Source organism: Urocitellus parryii, chromosome 1 (assembly GCF_045843805.1).
Source record: "Urocitellus parryii isolate mUroPar1 chromosome 1, mUroPar1.hap1, whole genome shotgun sequence".
Taxonomy (NCBI): Eukaryota; Metazoa; Chordata; class Mammalia; order Rodentia; family Sciuridae; genus Urocitellus; species Urocitellus parryii.
Window position 1 is genome coordinate 65406721 of NC_135531.1, and position 26747 is coordinate 65433467.

Below are 26747 nucleotides of genomic sequence, written 5' to 3' on the forward strand. Positions count from 1 at the left end.
ACAACTTTCATGGTATCCTCTTTTTCTCCTGTCCTTATTCATGTCCTATAACATGCCTGCTGTTTAGTCAGTTTTTTTTTTTTTCTTCTCTGTTCTGACCAAAAGACCTCACAAAAACTATTTTAGAGGAGAAAAAGTTTATTTAGGGCTCATGGCTTCAGAGGTCCATTTCTCTGGAAATGAGGTAGTACATCATGGCAGAAAGATGTGGCAGAAGAAAGTAACTCAGAAAATGATACCAGAAAGCAGAGGATCAAGCTCAATTTACCAGGGAAAAACTATCTAGCCCAGGGGCTCACCCCCAATGACCCACCTTCTCCAGCCACAGTCTACTGCCTGTAGTTAATCCCTGTCAGCAGATTAATGCACTGATTAGGTAAAGGCTCTCCTAACCCAGTCATTTCACCTCTGAACCTTCTTACATTATCTCAGACACGAGCTTTGGGGGAATACCTAATATCTATAGCATAACACCTGCCTTGTGTGTATATATAGAGGATGTCTCTCTCCACCCTTCTATTTCTACATATTTATACTATCAGCTCCTTCATCTGATGAAGGCAGAACCAAGCAGGGACATTCTCCTTGGCTAACTCTGGGTTGCAAAAGTAAGGGACTGCACATCTGGGATGTCCTATATTCATCTTTTGCTGGCCATCACATTTTGGATTTTTTTCTTTAGAAGTTGATCTCTTTCCATCAATTGTTGCTCCCTTTACAGAAAAAGAGGCTACAGTTTATACTCACATAATAATTCTTTTTGTGTGTGTGTCAAATATATATTCAGTAAGATTATTAAAAAAAATTGTTCCCACCAGCAATGTATGAGTGTACATTTTCCCCACATCCTTGCCAATATTTATTGTTGCTTGTATTCTTGATAATTGCCATTCTGACTGGGGTGAAATGAAATCTTAAAGTAGTTTTGATTTGCATTTCTCTAATTGCTAAAGATGTTGAACATTTTTTTCATATATTTGTTGATCAATTATATTTATGTGTGTGTGTGTGTGTGTGTGTGTGTGTGTGTGTGAGAGAGAGAGAGAGAGAGAGAGAGAGAGAGAGAGAGAGAGAGAGAGTTGTCTGTTCAGCTCCTTAGCCCATTTATTGATTGGGACATGCAAATTGGTGCAACCATTATGGAAATCGGTATGGAGATTTCTCAGAAAACTTGGAATGGAATCACCATTTGACCCAACTATCCCACTCCTTGATTTATACCAGAGGACTTAAAATCAGCATATTACAGTGATGCAGCCACATCAATGTTCATAGTAGCTCAACTCACAATAACTAAACTATGGAACCAAACTAGGTACCCTTCAACAGATGAATGGATAAAGAAAATGTTATATATATATATATATATATACATATATATATATATATATATATATATATATATGATGGAATATTACTCAGCCTTAAAGAATGAAGATGATGGTATTTGCTTGAAAATGGATGAAGCTAGAGAATATCATGCTAAGCAAAATAATCCAATCCCCCAAACCAAAGGCTGAATGTTTTCTCTGATATGTGCATGCTAATTCACAATAGGGGGGTGGGGGAGAATAGAGTTTCTTTAGATTAGGTAGAGGGGAGTGGAGGGAAAGAAGGGGGATATGGGAGTATGAAGGATAGTACAATGAGTCAAATACTATTACCCTATGTACATATATAACTATATTCTCTATGTCATGTACAACCACAAGAATTAGAAATTATATTCCATCTATTTGTAATGTATCAAAGTGCATTCTACTGTGATGTATAACTACTTAGAACAAATAAAAAAAATTTAAAAAGAATATGTTGTATATTTGAAAACAGCTAGAAGAGAGGATTTTTGAATGCTCTTACCACAAAGAAATTTGAGGTGATGGAAATGTTAACTACTAATTGGATCATTACACAATGTACACATGTATCAAAGTACACCTTATGTCCCATAAACATGTACAATTATGTGTCAATTAAAAATAAAATTTTAAAAGTGAAAATAGAAAAAGAAACACCAAAAAATTGTTCCCAGGTAAAATCATATAATCATTTTTTAATTTTGTATTTCAGATAACATTTTTATTTACTTTTATTTGTTCTACTTAGTTGTACATGACAGCAGAATGCATTTCAATTCACTGTACACAAATGGAGTGCAACATTTCAATTCTCTGGGTGTACACAGTGTAGAGATGCACTGTTCGTGCAATCATACGTGTATCTAGGGTAATGAAGTCTATCTGATTCCATCATCTTTTCTACCCTCATAATCCCTCCCCACCCTTCTTTTGCCCAATCCAAAATTCCTCCATTCTTCCCATGCCCTTCCCCCCATCATAGATCAGCATCCACTATTCAGAGAAAACATTCAGCCTTTAGTTTTTTGAGATTAGCTACTTCTCTTAGCAGAATATTCTCCAACTCCGTCCATTTACCTGCAAATGCCATAATTTTATTCTCTTTTAATGCTGAGTAATATTCCATTGTGTATATATACCACAGTTTCTTTATTTATTCATCTATTGATGGGCGATCAGTAACATTTTTTTTAAGTAACACATGACAATAGGTTATTTTTTCTTAACTCAGGTACCAAAAAATATGAAGAAAAAAGTAATTTATAATTTCCTTAGCTACAGCTAACCATTGTTAATTTTTGGTTATAACCTTTACCATTTTTCTATAGAATCATAAGTAAGGACATTCTTTGACACTCTGATTTGTATCTAATCATCTTTCCATATTATAAAACACAATTATATTAATAATACTATTCTACTGCCTGTATGGGAAAACAATAAACTGGAAAATATATATTTTTTTGGTCTCTATAGCCCAGACAGTTGAGATTATTACCAAATCTATTTTATAGAAATATATATATCTTGAGATTCAGAGAAGGTAAGTGACTACTCAAAATACACACTCCGGAGTAAGTGACAGGAATAAAGTTTGCCTATGACCTATTGACTCTAAGTTGGTGCTCTCATAAGATAAAACACATGGAAGGACTGGCAAGTGCATATTATCATTATTTATTTTGAGAGGTAGCCTAAAGGAAGTCATTGCCTCAGCAGCAAGTTTTGATTTGTTTTGAATCTAGAAAACCTTCCCGAATTAAATCTGCACAAGAATTTCTGGGGTTGCAGAATGAACTTGTCTTAATTCAAAACATCATTTTAGCATACCAATATCAATATGTAATAAAATCCTACAATCGGAATTAATTTCTGATCAGGAAATATAGTCATACAACATTCAATACAGCAGATCATTATTGAATAAGGGCATTTGTGTCCTTACAAAAGTAACAAGGAACCCTAGGGCCTGTGTATTGATCTTGTCTCATTAACCCCATCATATTTTCTTCCTCGGATACTGAGTGCAAAGTCTTGCAGGCATGACGTCTTGCTAGACTGTAGCAGGGAGTCTAACCTAGGATCCCAGAAACCTAGGGTTCTTGAACCAATACTTCTGAAGGATTTATGCTACTTCATTGTTCTTTATTATTATTATTTTTCTTCTCCTCCTCCTCCTCCTCTTCCTCCTTCTTCTTAACTTGTAAATTCTCTGTTTTCCACCCATTGCCTTCCAAATCAATGGATTCTAGATACAGGATGTAGCAAATATCCTGTTGGTTCTTTTCCACATTGCTTAAAGTTGGTATGCATTCTTGCTTTCTCATTTAGTTCCTCTTGGGCTTTTCACTCTTTCTTCATTTTCCAGTCAAAAATATCTTGATCAAGATTGATTCACCTCTTATGCCTCCAAAGATGTGGACGGCTTGAGCAGTATCGGGCCCTTCAGTGAAGCTTGGGTCTGAAAGTACACATTAAGAATATATCCCTGGGCTGGGGATGTGGCTCAAGTGGTAGCGCGCTCGCCTGGGTTAGATCCTCAGCACCACATACAAACAAAGATGTTGTGTCTGCCGAAAACTAACTAAATAAATAAATATTAAAATTCTCTCTAAAAAAAAAAAAAGAATATATCCCTGGGCTAGGGATAACCCAGTTGATGGAGTGCTTGCCTTGCATGCACAAGGCCCTAGGTTCAATCCCCAGCACCACACACACACACACACACACACACACACAAAAAAAAGAATATATCCCTATGAGGTTCTTGGGTGAAACTGCCACATGCTAATTAAAATATCATTTTCAGAAAAAGGCAAAATCATGACTTGTGTACAGATCTTAAAATGAACACAGGTTAACGAAGTCATCTTACCCATTTGATGTGACGGAGCCAGAAAAAATGGGACAGAAGTGGCTTTTCCTCTGAATGGGTGGGGAAGTCAATTAAACTCACTACAGGACAGGATAGAATTTATGTATCCACCAATTACAATTTACAAAGAACTGCAAAATAGTCCAAGGACAATAAATAAGGCTGGAATTTGATGACCAAGAAAATTCTATAGACATGCATGATTTTTCTAGGGTCCCCAAAATAAAAGCACTTAGTGTGCTCCAAATCAATTTCAGTGGGAAAAAAACTAGACACCCTCAGTAACACCAGACCATTGATACAAGTCCTTTCAGAACATTAAATTTCCCTGATAAATCTAAAACAAAAATGCCCTCAAATGCTAAAATGTTCAAACAAGGAAGTTAGAAAACATAGACAAAGCAAATATCAAAATTCATTAAGTAAAATATTCCAATCCTTATGTAAATTGTTCAAATTGCATAATTTCCTGAAATGTACCATGCCCTTCATAGTACAAACTAGACTTTCAAGAAAGATTCTCAAAACACAAGTAGAGCTAGAATCCCATTACTATGCACTCTTAGTTGTAGCTCATTGCTGCTGCAATTCTACATTACATTTATCCTTTTTGCTACCAACAAAATCATATTATTATTATTTTTAATGTTACTGGGGATTGAATCAGGGGCACATTACCACTGAGCTATATCCCATGTCCTTTTCATTTTTTTTTTTAATTTTGAGACAGAGTCTTGCTAAGTTGCTGAGGCTAGCTAGCCTGAAACTTGTAATCCTCCTGCCTCAGTGTCTCCAACTGCTGAATTACAGGTGTGTGCCCCCATACCTAGTTAACAACAAAGTCTTTACAACTAATTCTTAGGTAGACTTCAGAAAATTTCTAAAATATTTTTAAGGAAACAAAGATAATTATAAAATAGTAGACTGTCATTAAAAACTTACTGCCCTCATAGAAGTTCACTGGATTAGACAAAGGGGAAGGAGGAAAGGGCAGGGGAATGAAGAAAAGGGTGGGGGACAGGAATATAAGAGAGTGGAATAAATTGCTCCACATCATGTACAATGGCAAAAATGGGAAGTTATGCTCCATGCATGTTTGATATATCAAAATCCATTCTACTGTCATGTATAACTAAAAAGAACAAATAAAAAATTTTTAAAAAAACCTTACTGCCCTCTTTTGCTATTTCAATATTCATATTTGAATCCTTAAGTGTCATATCTCAGTTCTCAATTTTACATACTGTATTACATATGCTGTTTTAGTCAGCTTTTTCTCACTGCTATGACTAAAGGACCAGACTAGAAACACTGTAAAGGAGGAAAAGTTTATTTAAGGGCTCACAGTTTCAGAGGTCTTAGTCCATAAGAAGGCCACCTCCATTCTTTGGGCTCCAGGTGAGGCAGAACATCAAGAGTGTGGCAGAGGGAAGTGGCTCATGTGGTGATCAGACAGCAGAGAGAGACTCCACTCTCCCAGATACAAAATATATACCCTAATGCCCCATCCCCAATGAACCACTTCCTCCAGCCCCGCCCAACCACTTCAGTTACCATTCACTTAATCCCTGTCAGGGGATTAATTCATTGATTGGGTTAAGACTCAATCCAATCACTTCTCTGAACCTTCTTGCATTGTCTTTCACATGAGCTTTTAGGGGATACCACACCTAAACCATAACATATGCCTACTACTAAAAATCAAATTATAATCTGGGTGTAGTGGTACATGCCTGCAATCCCAGCCATTTGGGAGCCTGAGACAGGAGGATCACAAGTTCCAACCTAGCCTCAGCAATTTAGTGAGACCCTAGGCAACTTAGCAAGACCCTGTCTCTAGAGAAAAAAATAAAAAGGGCTGGGGATATGACTCAGTGGTAGAGCACCTCTGGGTTCAATCTCCATTATAAATAAATGAACAAATAGGCAGGGGATGTAGTTTAGTGGTAGAGAGCCCCTGGGTTTAATCCCTTGTGTGTGGGGGACAGCAACTTTTAAACATGTTCAATTTCATAAAGATAGCTAAATTCAGCAACAAAAATATCTCTAAATTAGAATCATCAAATAAGACAAGCTCCAAGCTAAGGAATGTGATCAATATAGAAGAGTAAAATACAACTTTTATTTCTATATTGATCACAGAATGTATGTCTACCCCTAGGTATTTACTCAAGAAAAATCAAAATATGTGTACACAAAAATACTTGTATATAACTATTAATAACAGCTTTCTTCATAATAGCCCAAAGCTGGAAGCAACCTAAATACCCTTCCCAGATGAATGTTTAAGAAAATTGTGGTATATTTGTGCAATGGAATACTACTCAGTAATAAAAGGAATTAGTTAGCAATAAATGCAACAACACAAATTAGTCTCAAGAACATTATGCTGACATACACATATTGTATGATACCATTTTCTAGTATTGGCAAAACAAATCTAGAATGACTACTCTAAGTAAATGGGCAGGTGCTAAGGGTCTGTAGGTGTGGGGAGGGATTAACTTCAAAGAGTTTGAGGTAACACTTTTGGATGATGCGAATATTCTATATTTTGGTTGGGATATGGTTATATAATGTCTCAGTCCATTTGTGTTACTATAACAAAACACCATAAACTGGGTGTCTTATAAATAGCACAAAACCTTTTCTCACAGATCTGGAAGTTGGAAAGTTCAAGATCAGGTTACCAGTAGATTTCATGTCTTATAAGGATCTGGTTCTGAGTTCATTGAAAAGCTCCACCTCCTCATACCATCACCTTGGGAGTTAAGAAATTGGCATATGAATGTTTGAGAAATAAAAACATGTAGACCATTACAGGTGGTGCACACCTGTAATCCCAGCAATTTAGGAGGATGAGGCAGAGGATTGTAAATTTGAAGCAAACCTCAGCAATTTAGTGAAACCCTAAGCAACTTGGCAAGATCCAGTCTCAAAACACAAAATGAAAAGGGCTGGGGAGGTAGCTCAGTGATTAAGCATCCTGGATCGAATCCCTAGTATCAAAAACAAAAACAAACAAACAAAAAACCACAGCACAACAACAACAAAATCAGATCATAGCACAAAGGTGGATATCTTCATTAAAATTCACAAAATTGAAGGTCACAGTGGCTCATGCCTGTAATCCCAGCAACTCAGGAGACTAAGGCAGGAAGATTGCAAATTCAAAGCCAGCCTCAACAATTTAGCAAGGCCCTAGCAACTCAGTGAGACCCTGTTTCAAAATAAAAAGGGCTAGGGAAGTGGCTTACAGGTATACCTCATACACCATTCCCCAAGCCAAAATTCATTAAACTGTAGACTTGATTTGGTGGCATTGTTATTTTTCTGGTATTCATGGGGCACATTACCACTGTGCTACATATATTCTTAGCCCTATTTTTGTTTTTTTAAAATTTTTGAGACAGATCTTGCTAAATTGCTTATGGCCTCCCTAAATTGCCCATACTGGCCTTGAACTTGTGGCCCTCCTGCCTCAGCCTCCTGAGTTGCTGGGATTATAGGCATGTGCCACCATACCACATATATTTTAATAAGATTTGGGGTATAATTTATGTACAATAAAATGTTCCCAAATTAGCCAGTACAGTTGTGGATGCTTGTAATCCTAGCAACCCAAGAGGCTGAGGCAGGAGGGTTGCAGTTTTGAGGACAGCCTGGGCAATTTAGTGAGGCCCTAAGCAACTGAGCAAGATCTTGTCTCAAAAATAAAACAAAGGTACTAGGGATATAGCTTAATGGCTAAGTGCCCCTGCAGAAAAAAAGTTATGAAAATATAAAAATAATGCAAACTTCCCAAATATATTTGTACTTCATGGGTAGAAGTAGTGTGATAGAAAGACTGAATCATCTTTCTGTGGTTGTTTTTAATTCTCCAATTCTTTCTTTCTTTGATATAGATATATGTATATATTTTCTTTTTGGCAGTATCATTTTCTTAAATTAATAGAGTTTCAATTTTTTTTTGTTTTAGGAAAAAATTGGCTTACAGAAAATACAGCAGATTGCATTGAGAATTCCTGTCTACTGCACTCATAGTTTTCCTTTTTATTAATATATTGCATTAGTATGGTACATTTTGTTAGAATTGATGAGCCAATATTGACACATTGTCATTAACAAAAGTGCATAATTTACATTAGGGTTCATTCTTTGTGTTGGGCAGTTTTATGGATTTTGATAGATGCAAATGTCATATATTCACCAGTACATTATCACACATTGTAGTTTCACTGCCCTAATAAATGATCTATGTTCCACATGTTCATCCCTCCCCTCTTTGCTTCCCTCCTAGCAAACTCTGGCTGGTAACCATTGATCTTTTTACTGTCTCCATAGGTTTGCCAACTATTGCTTTTTCTCTCTTATATATTTGGGTAAGTATTATGCATACACAGTTTGAAGGCAAGTTTCTTATCTCTGCCATCCAATCAGATTACCTCCTGTAACTCTTATTTAATTTACATTTCCCTGAGGATCTCCTGGAAGGTGGTAGAAGAGATCTGCTACTTCAAGCAGCAGTCCAGATAGCATTTTTCCCCTCAGTATCATTCTCCTTTCTTTTAGAAATAAAACAATCTCCCCCTGTCAAGGTTTACCTGAGCAAATGGCTACATTTCCTACCTTTTTCCCCCCAAATATTTATTTAGTTGTAGATGAACACACAGTATCTTTATTTATTTTTATGTGGTGCTGAGGATCAAACCCAGTGCCTCACATATACAAGGCAAGCACTGTACCACTGAGCTACAGCCCTAGCCCCTCCTACCATTTTTATATCTCTGTGTAGCCTATGAGATATGAACAGAAAGTACAAATGAGAGGGACTGATGAGACTGAGAAAAATAAGACACTGGCCATGTAATTTTAAACTTGTGTCCCATTGTAGGATCACAGTATCTAGAGGATATTATGAATTATTATTTTTACATACTCCTGTAAACTGGCGTGCTTATAATCTGGACAACTCTGGAAGTTGAGTCAAGAGAATGGCAGTTCAAGGCCAGCCTGGGTAATTTAGTGAGACCCTGTCTCAAAATAAACATACACCCCTGGGTTGAATCCTACCGCAAAATAAACAAAAAATTCACTGTCTTGTACTTAAAAAGATCGAATGTATAATTTAAACTAGCACTTACCAATCAATTTGTAGTTGCTAAAATGTTAGTTGAAGTTTATTTTTTGCTAGCAATATTTTTTAAAAGATTAATTTTAAAATCTTACTTGCAAAAATCAGACTTTTTGTGGGGTTTGACCAAGAAAGCAGTGATTTAATCCTCAGTACAATCAAGATATAGAACCGATCCATCATCCCTTCAAATTCCCTTAAGCCACTTTTCAGTTAATTTCTTCCTGGTTACCACTGATCAGTATGGTTCTTTTAAAAAAACAAGCTTTTATTTTGAAATGGTTATGGACGAACAGTGCTGGGTATTTATTACCTAGTTTACTCCAATGGGGATCTCTTATATGACTGTCTACGGGATCAAAACCATGCCCTGAAATTACCCCATTCCCCACTCCTCACCCTGGTGCTGAGGGTTGAAATCAGGAGGATCATCACTTAGCTACAACTCCAGCGCCTTTTAATTTTGAGACGCAGTCTAAGTTGCCCAGGCTGGCCTTGAACTAGACATCCTCCTGTCTGAGCCTCCCAAATAGCTGGGTTTACAGGCCTTCCTCCTCTTCACAGGCTCCATTCCCTGAAAGTTTGAAGGTAGGTTTTTCATTACTTCTTTACCTGCGTTTACACCTTTTGTTTTACAACAAATACAATTCTACTGTTTACAGGAGCAGATGTGTTTTCCCTCAGATATTTATTATCTTACCCCTATAATTCCTAGTCATCCTGTAGTCTTTTCCCTAGTCCTACTATTTTCCTCCAACGTGTACACACACACACCTTTTTTTTTCCCCCCTGAGATATGTGCCAAGATGGTAATACTGTCGATACTCAATTCCTAACTTCTCCCCCATTCTTAAGTTTTCAAGTGGTGGACACGTGTATGGGTTTAATCGTGGTGTTCGTGGTACTTTTTGCAATGTTCGCTGGCATGGCTCCCTGGCCTCTCAGGGGAATGCTAGTGGCACTACATTCTTGCTGTTGCTTTACTCTTGCTCTTCATTGATCACTCTTTTATATTCGGATATTAGAAAATGTCTTGGAGGACAGCGTGCAGGGACCCTTGAAACCGCTAGTACCCCTTCCCCCAAGTTTCCCCCTGCCCTCAGCTCCTCCTCCGCAATGAGCCGCCTTTGTCCTCCACCAAGAGCTCAGCCAAACTCAGGTTAGCCGGGCTGGGGAGCCAGGGGGCGCGCGAAGGAAGTGAGGGGCGGGGCCTTGGTTCCTGTCAACGCTCGCAGCAAAGGGGTCTAGACCCAGCACTCGGCGTCCAAGCCCCGGCCTGGTCGGCCCTGAGCGCGCGGCCGACGACGTCACGGGCCTGCGCGGGGCGCTCCCCGAGGCGCGCGGGAAAACCCAGTACGCATGCTCGGACTCGGTTGTTGTTGTTGGAGGCTGCCGCGGGAGGGAACGCGCCCTTCTGGTGGGCCTCCCTCGCCGAGTGGGGTTTCGCTCGGTCGCCGCCGCCCTCACGGCCCCCTTGGGCCCACCTCCTATGTCCCTCCTCCCTAGGGCCGCACGCGCGGCGGTGTCCTCACGGGGCGCTAGGTGCCGGTCCCCGCCTCCCCTCCCCCAGCCCCGTCGCCCCGCCCGCCAGGCTGGGCTGCGGGTCAGGGGCCGAGCGGAGCGGGGTGAGTATTCCCACAGCCAATGCCGCCATCCTTCTCCCAGCTCTGCTTCCCGCACCGTCCTCATCCCACTCCTAGGACCGGGAGGAAGGGCGGGAGTGGGTGGGCGGGAAGCAGCCGAGTCCGGAACAAAAGGCCGGGGAAGCGGGGCCCTCGCCCAAGAACTGCGGGCCCGCGCGGGCTGCAGCGCTGGAGCTGCTGCTCGGGCGAGTGACCAGGGCGCGCGACCCAGCGCCCCTTGGGCCCCAGCCGCGCAATCAGTGTCTTCAGCACTCCGCGGGGGGAGGGCACTCGGAGGCCTCATCCTTGGGTAGTTACAGTCTTAAAAGTCTTACTGATAGCAAGCCTTTGTGCGTGTAACATTGAAACATTGAAACAAAGGATATTAAATTACTGGAGAGTCCCACTTGAAGGGGTTTCAGATTCATTAAGTGCAGGAGGAATACTCTGATATTTATAGCTAGCACCACCCTTCCTAGAACTTATAAAAACAAAAGGTGGGATAAGGTGATGAGGAATAGTTAACCGACTTGTAGAAACATTTTTAGTTGTGGTTTAAAAAAGTATGTGTACACACACACACACACACACTCACTCACTATGAAAATTTTGAAAATAAGGTCAAAGGATGGCTACATGTCCTTTCAAAATCAAAAGGGAGCTTTGTTCATAAGGGCCACATAACATTGCATTGGTTAAGGTTTCGGGGTTTAGACTTCTATAATTACATCTTGTTGACTAATTGAGATACAAATTATTTCTGACTGGGAGAATATAACTCCTGAAAGGTTGTGTTTTTTTAAGATAGCAATCTTAAGCTTTTTTTGTTTGTTTTGTTTTGTTTTTTGAGCCCAGGTCTTGCTATGTTGCCCCGCTGAGATCTCCAATTCCTGGACTCAAGTGATCCAGAGTAATTGGGACCACAGGCTCCATCATTTTCTTCAATTTACCATTTAGCTTGCTCCTTCATTATCAGTTCAGCATATCTTTGCTAAAGACACACTTGGTCTGAGTCATGTTTATAACTATTATAGTTTGACAACAGCCTCCAGTTTTTAGTGGCAAAGGTTTAAATTTATGCTATTCAGGGTTGGAGAACATAGGCCCTATGCACTACTCAAATCTATCATGGAATTCTAGGTAGAAGAATCACTCCCTCCTTGCTTCCAAATTGAAACTTGAGTACTGAGAAATTTAAAGTCTGCAAAGTACACAGTTTAAAATTGTTAATTTGTATTTTAATTGAAGAAACTAGTAAAAATAGTTCTGAAATGGATTCATTTGGATATGGAAATGTTACAAGATAATTCCCTGTCCCCAGCTCTCCAACTACCATCTTCTGTTTTATTTACCATAATCTTAACAGATCTTGCTGGATGATGGGACAATTGAATTAGGCGCTGGAAGACACACACACCATTGTGTGTGTGTGTGTATGGGGGGGGGGACTCGGATTTAACCCAAGGGTGCTCTACCACTGAGCTACACCCCCAGATGTTTTATATTTTATATTTTATTTTTATTTTGAGACAGAGTCTCACTAAACTGCCCAGGCTGTGCAACTTGAGATCTTCCTGCCTCAGTCTCCTGGTTTGCTAGGATTACAGGCATGGACCACTTCACCTAGCTAGGCATAATGTTTTGTGAAATTGTATCTTGATAGCAGTTCCTAATGCTTAGTTTCTGAGAAAGCACCATTTTAGGAAAAACAAGTAGGATGAAACTTATATAAGTAGATTGCTTTGGATTAGGGTTGCTTTTATTATCAATATCTTTGAAGCTTCCAGATATGTTTAGAACCTTAGAGGTTGTATTTGAATCATAAATATAATCAGGAACCATATAAGAAGAGATATAGAGATCATCTGTTGAAAACAAATGTATTAGGGGTCAAGTAGGCTGGGTATAAAACAACTGGAAAGTAGGGGAATGGAAAATAAACTACCTGAAGGTATCCTGCTTGCAGAGAAGTTGCTAGAAATAGGAGCAGCAGAGGCTTCTCTAATGTTCCTGGCATCCCAGGCCTTGAAGTGTCTGATTGAATTAGTTATAGGATCCAAGAAGAGTAATTACTAATATGAATTTAGCTTTGAAGTTAGGATTATTTTATATCACTGTCATGTAATATCTTTCCAAGAAAACCTTTTTAATATCCTTTCTGAGCTCAATAACCTACAATGGTTTCTTATTGTTCACTGTTTTAAATGGAATCTCCTTTGAGTTTTAAGGCCATTTATAAACTGCTTGTTCCCTGCCTCCCAGATTTTCCTGTAATCCTCAATCTTCTCTCTAGTTAGTCTCTTTACTTGCTTACTTAATGTCATTTTAACCTGTTCCTATGTTCACTGCCACCCCCACTCCTATTTCTACCTTGCTGCTTTCCTTTGATTGCCTCTTATAAGTCAGGGATTAGCTGAAATCTAAGTCTTCTAGGGCATGATTCTGGGTACATACTACCCTAGGCCACCCTTAATAGCTGTTATCTTGGGGCTGGGAGTGTGGCTCCCTGTTAAAGTGCTTCCCAGGCATATAAGAGGTCCTGGGTTTGACCCCAGTAGTACAAATAAGAAAACAAAAATATTAGGCCAGGTGCAGTGGCACATGCCTGCAATACCTGTGGCTAGGAGGCAGGAGGATTGAAAGTTTGAGGCCAGCCTCAGCAACTTATCAAGTTCCTCAGGAATTTAGCGAAACCCTGTCAAAAACAAACAAATTAAAAAAAAAAAAACTGGGGATGTGGCTCAGGGGTGAGTGCTCCTGGTTTCAATTTCTGATACCCCCCTTTCTCCTCAAACAGAGCAAAACATAACAATTTACCTAAGTGCTATGAGGATTGGAGTTACCACAGTTCTCGATAAAGGCTTAATATATGCTATTTTAAATTATTGTTTTAATCCATACACAGTCTTTATACGATGATTATATAATTTGTCATCACTTTTTACTGTCTTATTCTCTAATGTTCTTCAGCTTGAAGCTTTTTAAAAAAAATTTGATTACAAACTGTTGAAGGCAAAAAGCATGTACTAGTTTTTGCAGTACTAGAGAATGAATCCAGGGGCTCTTTACTGCTAAGCTACATCTTCACCTTGTTTTATTTTTTCAGACAGGGTCTCTCTAGATTGCCTGGGCTGAACTTGAACTTGAAATTCTCTTGACTCAGCCTCCTAAGCTGACTGTGCTACTATTATCCTGACTATTCCTATTATCCATTTTTCTCTGTTGATTATAGTTTTAAGTTTATATCCTATTTTATTTCAAAAATATTTGAGGTAGTTTATAAACATATGTAATAGCATGCAGAATAAACTATGTGCCATGGTGCTTGCATGTAACCCCAGCTACTCTAGAGGCTGGGTAGGAAGATCACAAGTTCATGGCCAGCCTTGGCAATTTAGAGAAACTCTGTCTCGAAATGAAAACTTTTTAAAAAACGGGCCTGGAGATGTACCTCAATGGTAGAGCACCTCAGGGTTCAATTCCTAGTACCACAGGAAGAAAATAAAGATAACAGGGTCATGAAAATATGAAGTTTGGAATAGAAAGGTGAGATTAGGATAAATGACATTGAAATATTTTTTGTGAAAAGCTAACTTTTTTTTTTCTTGGTATAGTTGTTAAAGGTAGGCCACAGCCAATATGATTTTCATGGTTGTGAAATTAAAGAAGGAAATGCTACTTGCTCTACAAAAAGCATTTTCTGTGTTAAAATCATTGTGAATCCATTTTCTGAGAAGGCTCTAGTACTATGAATTTCCACTTATACAAACCTCATTGAACTCTGTAAATTGTCATATTTGAGTAAAATGAAAACATAAACTTAAACCACCAACTAACTTCTAAAGGCTTTCAACTGGAATAAAATAAATAAGGCTACTGTTCTATTTTAGCCAGTCAAATATTGCCTTGCTCTGTATTTACTTCATAAAAACCTTTCCCTGTGTTTGTTTGATGGAGCCCCAAACTACTTACATTCTGGAGCTGCCTAATTTATGAACTGCTGTCTACCCAAATAAATTCTTTAACATTTTAGTGTGCCTTGGTTTATCTTCTTATGCTTGGAAGTAAATATTTGCTGAGTGAAATGCAATTTGTGATTTAAAAAAAAAAATGTTAAAGAATACTCTTGAGAAGCCCTAGAGTTAAGTTCTCCAAACTTGGACTTGTTAAGCCATAACCAACTTTCCCGTGTTTATCAAAGGACCAAAAGTGTTTTTTTGTTTTTGTTTTTGGTTGGTTGGTTTGTTTGGACTGGGAATTGGATGCAGGGACACTTTACCACTGAGCTATATCCTCAGTCCATTTTTAAATTTTAAAAATTTGAGACAGATTCTGGCTAAATTATTGAGTTTGCCACTAAATTGCTAAGACTGGCCTTGAATTTGTAATCCTTTTTCCTCAGCCTCTCAAATTGGTGAGATTATAGGTGTGAGCCACTGTGCCCGGTAGTAGTATTTTTATGGACAGTTCTTCATTGTGTGGGACTGCCCTACACTTTGTAGGATGTTTATTATACCGGCTCCCTGAGCGCTAAAAGGTAATAGTAAACTGTGACTCCTTTTTCTTTCTCTCTTTCTTTCCCTTCCTTCTTCCCTCCTTTCTTTCTTTCTGAGGTAATGGGGATTTAACCCAGAGGTACTCTAACACAGAGCTATATCCTCAGCTGCCTTATCTGTTTCCTTGTTTTCTATTTTAGATAATTCTTTTTTCAAGGCTCCCCTCACTCCCAGTACTGGGAAGTGAACCCAGAGTGCTCTACCACTGAGCTACATCTCCAGTCCTTTAATTTTATTTAGAGGCTGGGTCTTCCTAAATTGCCCCAACTTGCCTTGAACTTTCTATCCTCCTGCCTTACCTTCTTGAGTAGCTGGGATTATAGATATGTGTCACAGGGCTAGGTTCTTTTATAGATAATTCCTGAATTTTCCCTTGATACTCAGTTTAAGCCCATTACAGAAACAAGCTTTTTCTCTTATACTTTATGAAAGTGCCCCTGTTTTCATACGTAAGTGCTTCCTCTTGATTCCATGTTGATATTGATAGTTTTGGTTCACTCACCTTGACAATGGACTCCTCTGGAGAGGGGTTGATGGTCAGAGTGAGCAAGTGCCCCTTCAGCTCCCTTACTACATTTAGATTCTTCCTCTAGATGTTAGGTTGGAGAGCAGGAGGATGTCTATGACCAAATATATAAAGGATAGATTTTTTTTTTTCCTGTACTCAGAAGAAACTTTTCTTTCCAATTGATAATTTATTTATTTATTTGGTACTGGGGATTGCTTCTGGGGCACTTAACCACTGAGTCACATCCCCAGCCCTTTTAAAAATATTTTGAGGCAGGGTGTCACTAAGTTGCTTAGGGCCTTGCTAAATCAATTGTAACAGGAGTTTACTTGATGCTTTGACCATATCCCTTATGGCTTTGAAACTTACCTGTTTTTTCTTTGTCCCAATCTCCTTCTCCCTGATCTTCTCCTCCTTGATCTTCTTTTCCCTAACCTTCTCCTCCCTCATCTTCTTTCCCCTGATTTTCTCCTTCCTGATCTTGTCTCCCAAATCTCATTTTCTCTGAATCATTTCTATAAAAGCCCCTGTTCCTGCTGATGAGCAGAATCACAGCCTTTGGGATAGGAGTACTCTGTGTTTCTCCTTTGCTAGCAAAGCAATAAATTGTCTTTTTATTTTTTCTGAAAACCACTTTTTTTCTTTATCCATTATTGATGGACACCTGGGCTGGTTTCATAATTTTCAGTCCTTTTTACTTTTAATTTAGAGACTGGGTCTTGCTAATTTGTCCAGACTGGCTTCGCATTTGTGATCCTCCTTGCCTCAGCCTCCTGAGTGGTTGAGGTAATGGGCATGTGCCATTGTACTTTGCTTACTACTGACTTGGTATCACAGCATTCAGTTTACCACATGGCTTTACTTTTTATTTCTAGCCATGCATGTTACATTATTGAGAGAGAACTGCTTTAAAGGAGGATTACTGGGGCTGGGGCTGTAGCTCAGTGGTAGAGCGCCCACTTTGCACGTGTGAGGTATTGAGTTCGATCCTCAGCATCACATAAAAATGAAGATATTGTGTCCAAATACTTATATATATATATATATATATATATATATATATATATATATATATGACACACACACATATATACACACACACACACAAAAGAGGATTACCAATGGGTGTTGGAAACTAATAGAGAAAGTGCAGCTCAAAGTATTTCTCTGAAGGGAATACAGAATGGTGAAGTGAAATGTCTTCTTATCTTCTTCCTAATGGGATGTCCTGCTATAGAAGTCAGAGCAAACATCAGCTACCAATAGAGATTCTTCACTTCCAGTCCAGGTACAATATTGCCTCCTGTTTAACTTTGATTTGGGATATGTGTTATGGAAGAGAGAGAGAACTGAACCCTGCTGTCAAGACTGACTGGATTGGGTGTGCTGGATGTGGTGGTGCATACCTATAATCTCAGTGACTTGGAGGATGAGGCAGGAAGATTGCAAGTTTGAGGCTAGCCTTCATAATTTAGGGAGGCCCTGAGACACTGAGACCCTGTCTCAAAATAAAAAATAAAAATGGGGATGTAGTTTGGTGTTAAACCCTCCACTCCCTGAGTTTTATCCTCATTATATATAAAAAAAAAAAAACCTGAATAGAATGCCCCTTTTTGGATGCTTCCCTGAGCTCTTTATTGGATTGCCCAGGTCTATGCCTTCCGTGCCCCACCCAGGCTGCCAAATACCTTAAAATTCAGGTTTTTTCATTAACTCTATCAAAATGATTCATTGATTTGGTCTTTCTCTGTTTCCATTGAACCCAGAGGCACTTTACTACCAAGCTAAATCCCAGATTTTTCATTTTATTTTTTAAAATTTTAAGACAGGGCTTCACTTTGTTGCTTAGGTCATTGGTAAATTGCTGAAGCTGGCTTTGAACTTGTGATTCTCCTGCTTCAGCCTCCCAGATTGCTGGGATTTATAGATGTGGCTTGGTCCCAGTTTTCTAGCATGAGTATCCCTCAGATTTTCTCTGATACTGATTAAAAATGCATATTTTGAGGCCTGCAGAATCAGGTAATCTTTTTGGCTAGGGCCTAAGATTCCACATTTAAATTGTACCCTGGCTGTCTCCTTGCTCTCTAATAAAACTGGAAGACTTCTGCACAAGGAACTTGCTAGGTAAGTGGTTAACTAATCTAAGTGAATTCAAGCCAAATTGTCATTAAGGTAATAAATTGATCAAAGTAATCCATTCCTATATTTATAGTAAAGTAAAATTCTTGTTAGGAAGGACAAGTAGAGGAAGTTGCCTAACTTTATTAGTCAAAAATGATCTTAAATATTTAAAATACATAGCATGTTCTCTGATATTCACAGTTTTGTAAATGATCTTAAATTCTGAGAAATTTAGTTATATTTATTACAGTGATTTGGTCTCAATTTTGATTCTGATACACACTGATTTATAGATTCATCAAAAGAAATGTCTTGGGCTGGGAATATGGCTCAGTGGTATAGTGCTTACTTAAGTGTATGAAGCCCAGGATTCAGTGCCTGGTGCCACCAAAAAAAAAAAAAAAAAACTGAGAAAAGATAGATTTTTTGACAAAAACAACAACACAAAACAACAATAACAACAACAAATAGCAAAAAATTAACCAGTGTGATGGTTCATGCCTGTAATTCTAACAAACTCTGGAGGTTAAGGCAGGAGGATTGGATATTCTACATCAGCCTCAGCAACTTAGTAAGATCCTGTCTCAAAATTAAAAATAAAGAAAACAATAATAAAAGACTGGGGATGTAGCTCAGTGGTAAAGTGGCCCTGGTTTTAATCTCCAATGCTACAAAAACAAAACAACCCTCCCCCCCATTAGATTAAAAATCACATATAAGCCAGGCATGGTGGCACATGGAAGGCTGAGGCAGGAGGATACCAAGTTTAAGATCAACCTAAGCAATTTAGCAAGACCCTGCCCCAAAATAAAATGGGGCAGGGTATGTTGGGGATGTGTCTTAGTGTTTAAGTGTCCCATGGGGGTTCAATCCCTAATATAAAAAAAATCACAAACAATATATGGAGAGTGTGGTAGTGAAAAAAAGTTTTTAATTGAAAAGAATCATTTGAACAATTATTATAAATAAAGTTAGAATTCACTGGGTCTGCTTTTCTGAAAAGACATTTTTGGATAGCACCAGAGTAAGTTTCTTCATATTGTCTTGTCTGAGGGTTAACCTATAGTTTGGAAAGATTAGGCTTACCTGGTAGGGAAAAGTCATTTCTCCCCAATCTTTAGACTCTACTGAAGCAGTTGAAAAAATATTTTGAAAACAAACCCCCAAAACCAAATCTTTTCATTTAGAGTAATAATCAAGCAAAATAGATGTATTAACAATTTATACTTTATGACAGGAGCTTTGAATCATTTTCTAAGTCTTATTTAAAATTAGAAATGAGAGGTTCATTGTTTAAGATGAGATCAGTATTGAAATTTGTCTTTTTACCAATAGTTCACATGTGTTCTGTTGTTAACTGTTCTGAATTTAGTTTAAGATTGCTTAAATCTGGAAACACAGGGCACTTCACATATCTTGGGTTTTTCATTTGCTAAGTAAGGATTATTCTTGCTTAATAAACTGCAGTTATAGTTATTCCTATTTTTTGCTCAATTTTTGGCTATCTCATAATAGGAAGCTCTAAGATTATAATTTCTGCTTTAAATAGTCAGTGAATTTGATAGAGGATCAACTTGAAAAGTATGTATGAAAGTGTTGATTGAATTATATTTTCATCTTTAATGACTTGAAATATTCTTAATCAAAGAAACAATTATTCAATGGTATTTCATTATTGTACATTATGGTGATTCAAGTTGAGATAGATATCTTTTTAATATATATTATAGTTTCTGATTTTGTAATCAAGCAGTGTTTGTATTACTGTATATAACATCCTTCAGCAAAGCCTAGTCTGTACATGATTTTAAAAGTCTTCAACTAAATATTAATTAGTGTTTTGATATTGAGTCATCTTGCTTGTAGCACAGTGCTGTTAATTAGATAAACTGTGGCTATTGAGTGAAATTTTATGTTTCAACTAACATTTTCAATATTTTAGTAAATCCCAAGTAACTGGAGGGCTTAAGACATAAGTGTGTTTACTTGTTCTCTTTTGTTATTAAGACTTAGGGGGCTGGGGTTATGGCTCAGTGGTAGAGCACTTGCCTGGCATGTTTGAGGCACTGGGTTCGGTTCTCAGTACTGCATATTGATAAGTTCATTAAATAAAGGTTCATCAACAACTAAAAATAATAAATAAATAAATAAATAATAAATAAATAAATAATAAAAAAGTGCTTGCTTACAGTCAGGCATGGTGGTGCATGTCTATAATCCTAGTGACTTGGGAGGCTCTGGCAGGAGGATAGAAAGTTTGAGATCAGCCTCAGAATTTAGTGAGGCCCTAAGAAACTTAGTGAGATCCTGTCTCAGTATAGAAAATAAAAAGGGCTAGGGACCTGGCTCAGTGGTTAAATGCCTCTGGGTTCAATCCAGGTACCAAATAAATAAATAAATAAAATTAAAAAGTCAAATTTTCCTTAATTTAGTACCTGTTAATAGATCTCAGGATAATCATCATACAGTTGGATGAACTATTCTGACTTTCCATGTCAGTCTTCTGTTTTATTTTCAGTATTGGGGTACTGAACTACACCCCCAGCCCTTTTTTGTTTTTCTGTGACATGGTCTCACTATGTGGCCCATGCTGGTTTTAAACTTGTGATCCTCCTGCTTCAGCCTTCCAAGTCACTGGGATTACAGGCATGCACCACCACACCCAGTTTCCAATTTAGCTCTGCATCCTAGCTCTGAGGGATGGAATAGGTTCTTTTGCCATCTATGTGATGCTGATATAGAGTCACTATTTCCAGTCTAGATTTTTCTTTTCTTCTGAGTTCAAGGCTTATCTCAAAATGCCTGCTAGACTTCTTTACTTGCACATCCCACAGACATTTCAAACTCCAATTCATTTTTGGCTAAACGAATCCTACCTCTTTAAAACTTGTTCTTCCTCTAGGGATTTCTGTTGTAGTCAGTACACCACCACATACAGCAGGAAACTTGGAACCATTTTTGAATCTTTTCTCTTCCCTCTCCCTCACATACCAAAGCTTGTCAGCAGTAATAAGTATATTATAAAAATGGTACTGATGCCAGGCACAGTGGTACACACCTGTAATCATAGAGACTTGGAAACCTGAGGCAGGAGAATAGTAAGTTTGAGGCCACTCTTGGTAAATTGTCTCAAAATAAAAAAAAAAAAATAAATAAAAAAGACTGGGGATAAAGTTGAGTGGTAAGGAACCCCAGGGTAAAATCCCTGGTACCAAAAAGAAAAAAAAAAGTTATGAAACCCAGGTTTAGAGTCTCATCTCACTGAGAAACCAATGTCAGAGAGGAGTGTTAGGGAGAAAGGATTTATTCAGTGGCTGAAGAATGGAGAAGAGGGAGCTTTGCTTACAAATCAGCTTCTCAACTTCAGTGGGTGGAAAGGCTACAGATACTGGACAGGAATAATGAGGGAGAGGGATAAGCTAATAAAGGGGAGGAATATTCATGTCTTTTCTGGGAATCGATGGCAATCTTCCAGGAACTTGAGTGCCACCTTTTGTCATTCCTTTTATAGTCTGGTGTTTCCAGTTATGGTGGCTGGTAGGTGCCTTCGAGGAAGAGTGGCGAGGGGGAGGGAGACTACACAAGTCTAGGTCAAGATAGCCCTGTACTACTGTTTAGGACAAACATTTCTCAGTTGATTAACATGTCTACATTCAGAGCTGAGTAGAATCTGACCCAAAGATTAAGGCAACAAAGGAGACAGACCCAATATGAAGACAGGGATGCCAAGCCTTTTCATTCCTTTCCAGTCCCCCATCAGATATCTGTAGGTCTAAATGAAGAGTTAGTGTTTTCAGCACTGATTTCAGGTCCCCAAAGAAAAACCTAGTCAACAGTTGGGCGTAATCTACAGCAAAACTAGTGAGGGAGTAATAATGTATTGCCCAGCTGTGTGATCTCCCCAAATTATTGATTTTTAAGTCAATTAAGGACAATTGAAGCCATGCCTGGGTGATGCATGCCTATAATCCCAGCAACTCCAGAAGCTGAGTCAGGAGGATCACAAGTTCTAGGCCAGTGTTAGTAACTAGGCAAGGCTCTAAACAACTTAGTGAAACCCTGACTCAAAATAAAAAGGGCGGGGGATGTGGGCAGTGGTAAAGTGCCTCTAGGTTCAATTACCCAGTACCCAAAACAAGTGAAGATAGAGGATATATATATATATATATATATATATATATATATATATATATATATATATATATATATATATATATTTTTTTTTTTTTTTCCTGGTACCAATGTTTTCTGAATTCCTCCCTCCTCTTCTGCTCTACCACAAATCTTTGGCTTTATTTAGCATCACAGTGTCTCTTGGATTACCATAAAAGACTTTCACCTGTTTCATTCCTTCAGGCAAGACTGCAGAAACACTGGAAGTCAGAATGCAAATCTGATTAGTGTACTTCCACTTTCAAAACTCCTATGAACCCTCAGGCTAGGGACCCTGGTCTTTATCAACACCAGTTCTTCCAATACCCTCTCTCCACCTCTAAATTTCAAACAAGAGTTCCTCAATTAAAAAAAAAAAACTTTCTCTTTATGCAGTCTTTTACACATTCTGTTCCCATCATCTCCCCACTTTTGTTTGGTTAACTGCTTTTTTTTTTTAAGTATTTTTGTGATGTCACTTTCTCAACTTTTGTCTGCATTGAATTTTGACACTTTAAAACCAGAATTCTGTGTGTAATCTGGAGATTTCACTTACATTTAGGAATTTTGATGAATGCCTCAGTGGGAGTCCCTGCAATTGTGTCTTCTGCATTACCCTCCTGCGTTGGTGCTTTCTTTTCCTAGCCTGTTCTCCCACTCTCCCAGAAGCACATATTCATAGTAAAGAAATTTATCTTAACTCAACCCACCTACTACATATTCTGTGGTGTATATTAAAAAGTGTTTCTAGGAAACTGAATTCTGTGGTCAAAAGAGAAACATTTAGCTAATGGTTCCCATACCACACTATGCCTTGTGTATCTCCAGCTTGGGGGATGGTTCATACAATGTGGATTGGTTTTCATATATAAATCTCAAATAATAGTAATATCTTTATTAGTGCCTCTACAAACTAGAGTTTTAAGTGTGTTTTGTAATGCTAGTGGTTGAATCCAGGGCCAGGCAAGTGCTCTACCACTGAGTTTCATCCCAAGCTTTAAAAGAAAGTGGGCTTTCAAAAAAACTCTGAAGCCCTTTAAGTGGAAGCTACTTTTTTCTCCATCTCACATGACTCTGGGTGTGAAGATTGCTGATAGCCCCCAATTTCCTGATACCAATGTTTGGTGATTACTTCCTTCAACCCTCATGTAAAAGGCCCTACTCCTTTGAGGCTCATTTAATTCAGTTCTACAAGTTATGGCAAGGTCAGTTTTTCTTCTTACCTGCTATCTCTGTTTAGTGGTATAACCTTTAGTGTCACCTTGAGAAGGATGCAAGCCTCATGTTTCTTTAAACTTCCAGATCTCTCATCATGTTCATCTCCAAACTACTATATGTACTCACTCCCATGGTACTCACAGCTGAGACCATCGGATTCTAATATCTATATAGTCTTCCCGTTTTTTCATTTCTCTCCTTTTACTACAGTTCTTTAATTTTTCTATATCTTTTTTTTTTGAACCCAGGTGTGCTCTACCACTGAGCTACATCCCCAGTTCTTTTAATTATTTATTTTTTGATTACAAGATAGGGTCTTACTATGTTGTTGAGGGTCTTGATGAATTGCTCTGAGGTTTGCCTCAAACTTGAGATCCTCTTGAGTCACTGGGATTACAGGTGTGCATCTCTATGCCCAGACCTTTTTGGCATCTCATATTCTTCAATTCTTCTATGTTTTCTCAGTCCCTTCAACCTCTTTCCTACATAACCTAGATTTTTGAGCTATTCTCACAAGCATTTCCTTTCACCACCTACACTCTTGTCCTTCTATTGAATCAACCCAGCAAAAACACAACTTTTTTTTAGTGGTGATGTGGATTGAATCAGGGCTTCCCACATAGTAGGCAAGTGCTTTAGTATACAACTATATCCCCAGCCTCCAACTTTATATTATTAATAATGTACCTTCTCTGTGCTGATTCCCATACTCAGAGAGGGGGAGGCTGAACACTCTGAAGACAATCTCAACAATTCAGAGTGTGGCACTGTAAATACATGGTCTCTACCCATGTTGAATCTTCACTTCCATCTGCTCATCCTTCATTCTGTCCTCTTGCCACACACAGTGGTGCACACCTATAATCTCAGTGACTTGGGAGAATGAGGCAACAGGATCACAAGTTCCAGGCCAGCCTCAGCAACTTAATGTTGACCTTCCATTTTCCTCACCAGCAATTCCAAATCTGCACTAATTTTTTTGGACGTTCCCCTTTTTCTGAACACTTACTCTCTACAGCATGTTACCTGCCCCTGCATCAAAATGTCTTGTGACTTCTTCCTCAATTTTCGGTCTCCTTTTAAAGACTTCTCTGAATTTTATAGATATCAAATGCCTTTTCTTCACTTGAAAGGGGCAAGATGTCTAGTGTATTGTTGAATTCCATCCTTCTGTGCCAAAACCCCTATCATGATGGGAGCAGGGATGCTTCATGTTCGGCATACTGCAGACAGTAGTTAGTGTTACAGAAAGAGACTGGACATTGTGACAGTTAATCTAGTGTGTTGTTGAATGGAGAGTAGTTAAGAGAGTTTCTATTGTAGCTGGGCATGGTGACACATGTCTGTCATCTCAGCAACTCAGAAGGCTGGGGAAGGAGGAGCACAAGTTCTAAGCCAGCCTCAGCAACTTAGGCCCTAAGCAACACAACAAGACCCTGTCTCAAAATAAAAAAATAAAAAGAACTGGGGGATGTAGCTCAGTGGTAAAGTGCCTCTGGGTTCAATCCTCAGTGCCAAAAGAGAGCAGGGTGGGGAGGAAGAGAGTGAAAGTTTCTACTATAATTGTTTTTCTTACTATCTCCCTTTGTTCAAGGAATATATATTTTTTCATTTAAAAAATATTTAACCTCTATATAAGCACAGTGCCTACTATTTAATATATACTCAGTGTGTATTTGTTGGACGAATTAATATATTCTTGTATAGGTTATACCTACCAAATCTGAATAAGCAGAATACTGATTTGGAAATCAGCTATTATAGACAGATTGTTGACCCTGGGTCCAAATAGTTTTTTTTTCTCCCAGTATTGGTGATTGAACTTACAGGCACTCAACCACTGAGCTACATCCAGCCTTTTAATTTTTTAATTTTAGATAGGATCTCCCTAAGTTGCCCAGTCTGGCCTCGAACTTGTGAACCTTCTGTGTCAGCACCCTGCCCCTTCCCATGGCTGGGATTATAGGGATGTCCACCACATTGGGTCAAAATAAACTTTTTACTAAGTATAGGTTCTAGTAAAATATAATAGTGAGGACTTATGCTATATTCAACATCACCCTTGTCATTATTAAAAACATAGATGCGGGGCTGAGAGTGTAGTTCAGTGGTAGCATACATTTTTAGCATGCATGAGGCCCTGGACTCGATCCCAGAACTCAAACAAACAAACAAACAAAAAAATCAAAAACAAAAACAAAACACCAAAAACCAAACTAAACAAACCAAAAATCAGGAGGGAGAAAACCTCTCTATATACATATTTGTTACAAATCTAGGTTTTGAGTTTTCTTGTTGACTGATAAAGGAAATGAGAACAGGGTGTGAAAGATGGAAACAGACCATTTTTTGGAATGGCCATGAAGTTATTTTCTATATTATTGTATAGCTCAAACTTTGTTTAAAGAAATAAACCAATTAACAGAATTCCTTTTAGTATTTGTTCTCAATCTGTTGCCAATACTGAGTTTTTATATTGCAGCTATCATTTAAAATGGAAGAAGATGAATTTTTTGGAGAAAAAACATTCCAGCATCATTGTTCAGAATTCATTAAACATTCACAACAGATAGGTGATGGTTGGGAATGGAGATCATCAAAGGTAAGAATAGAAAATTTTATTTCCTATTTCAGTTTAGGGTTACTTATTTTTGCTTATGAAACCTTAGTAATTGGCCAGGCCTGGTGGTGCTGGCCTTTAATTCAAGCTACTCCCAGGCTCAATCAAAAGGATTGTAAATTTAAGGCAGCAGGGCAGGATGGTATATGTTCTGAAAGCTCAGTTACTCTGGAGGTTGAAGCAAGAGGACTGCAAGTTCGAGGCCAGCCTCAGCAATTTTGCAAGTCCCCAAGCCACTTAGGAAGATCCTATCTTAAAATAAAAAAATTAAAAGGACTGAGGATACAGCTAAATGGTAAAGCATACCTGTGTTCAATTCCTAGTACCAAAAAAAAAAAAAAAAAAGTAAGTTCATGGCTAGCCTGGACAACTTAGTGATACAGTGTCTAAAAAAAAATAAAAGTGTGTGGGGAGAGGGCTGGCTGAGCTTGTTGCTTGAGTTCAATCCTTAGTAAAACACATACAAGAACAACAAACAACAACAACAACAAAAACAACAAACCTGGGCTGGGGATGTGGCTCAAGTGGTAGCGCGCTTGCCTGGCATGCGTGCAGCCCGGGTTGGATCCTCAACACCATATAC

At 38.4% G+C, this 26747-nt stretch overlaps 1 protein-coding gene across 2 annotated transcripts in view; it reads left to right on the forward strand.

Moving 5' to 3' along the window:
• The first annotated feature begins 10940 nt into the window (after positions 1-10940).
• The window catches only part of Atg10 (autophagy related 10), a 289841-nt gene continuing 274034 nt past the window's right edge, over positions 10941-26747 (forward strand). The window contains exons 1-3 of one of the 2 annotated variants that reach the window (XM_077800481.1): positions 10983-10992; positions 17291-17341; positions 26027-26146. In XM_077800481.1, coding sequence (XP_077656607.1) covers positions 26039-26146 — 108 coding nt within the window. In that variant the 5' untranslated portion in view covers positions 10983-10992; positions 17291-17341; positions 26027-26038. Of the gene's footprint in view, positions 10993-17290; positions 17342-26026; positions 26147-26747 lie in introns of both variants that reach the window. The other variant, XM_026394549.2, reaches the window with a different exon arrangement.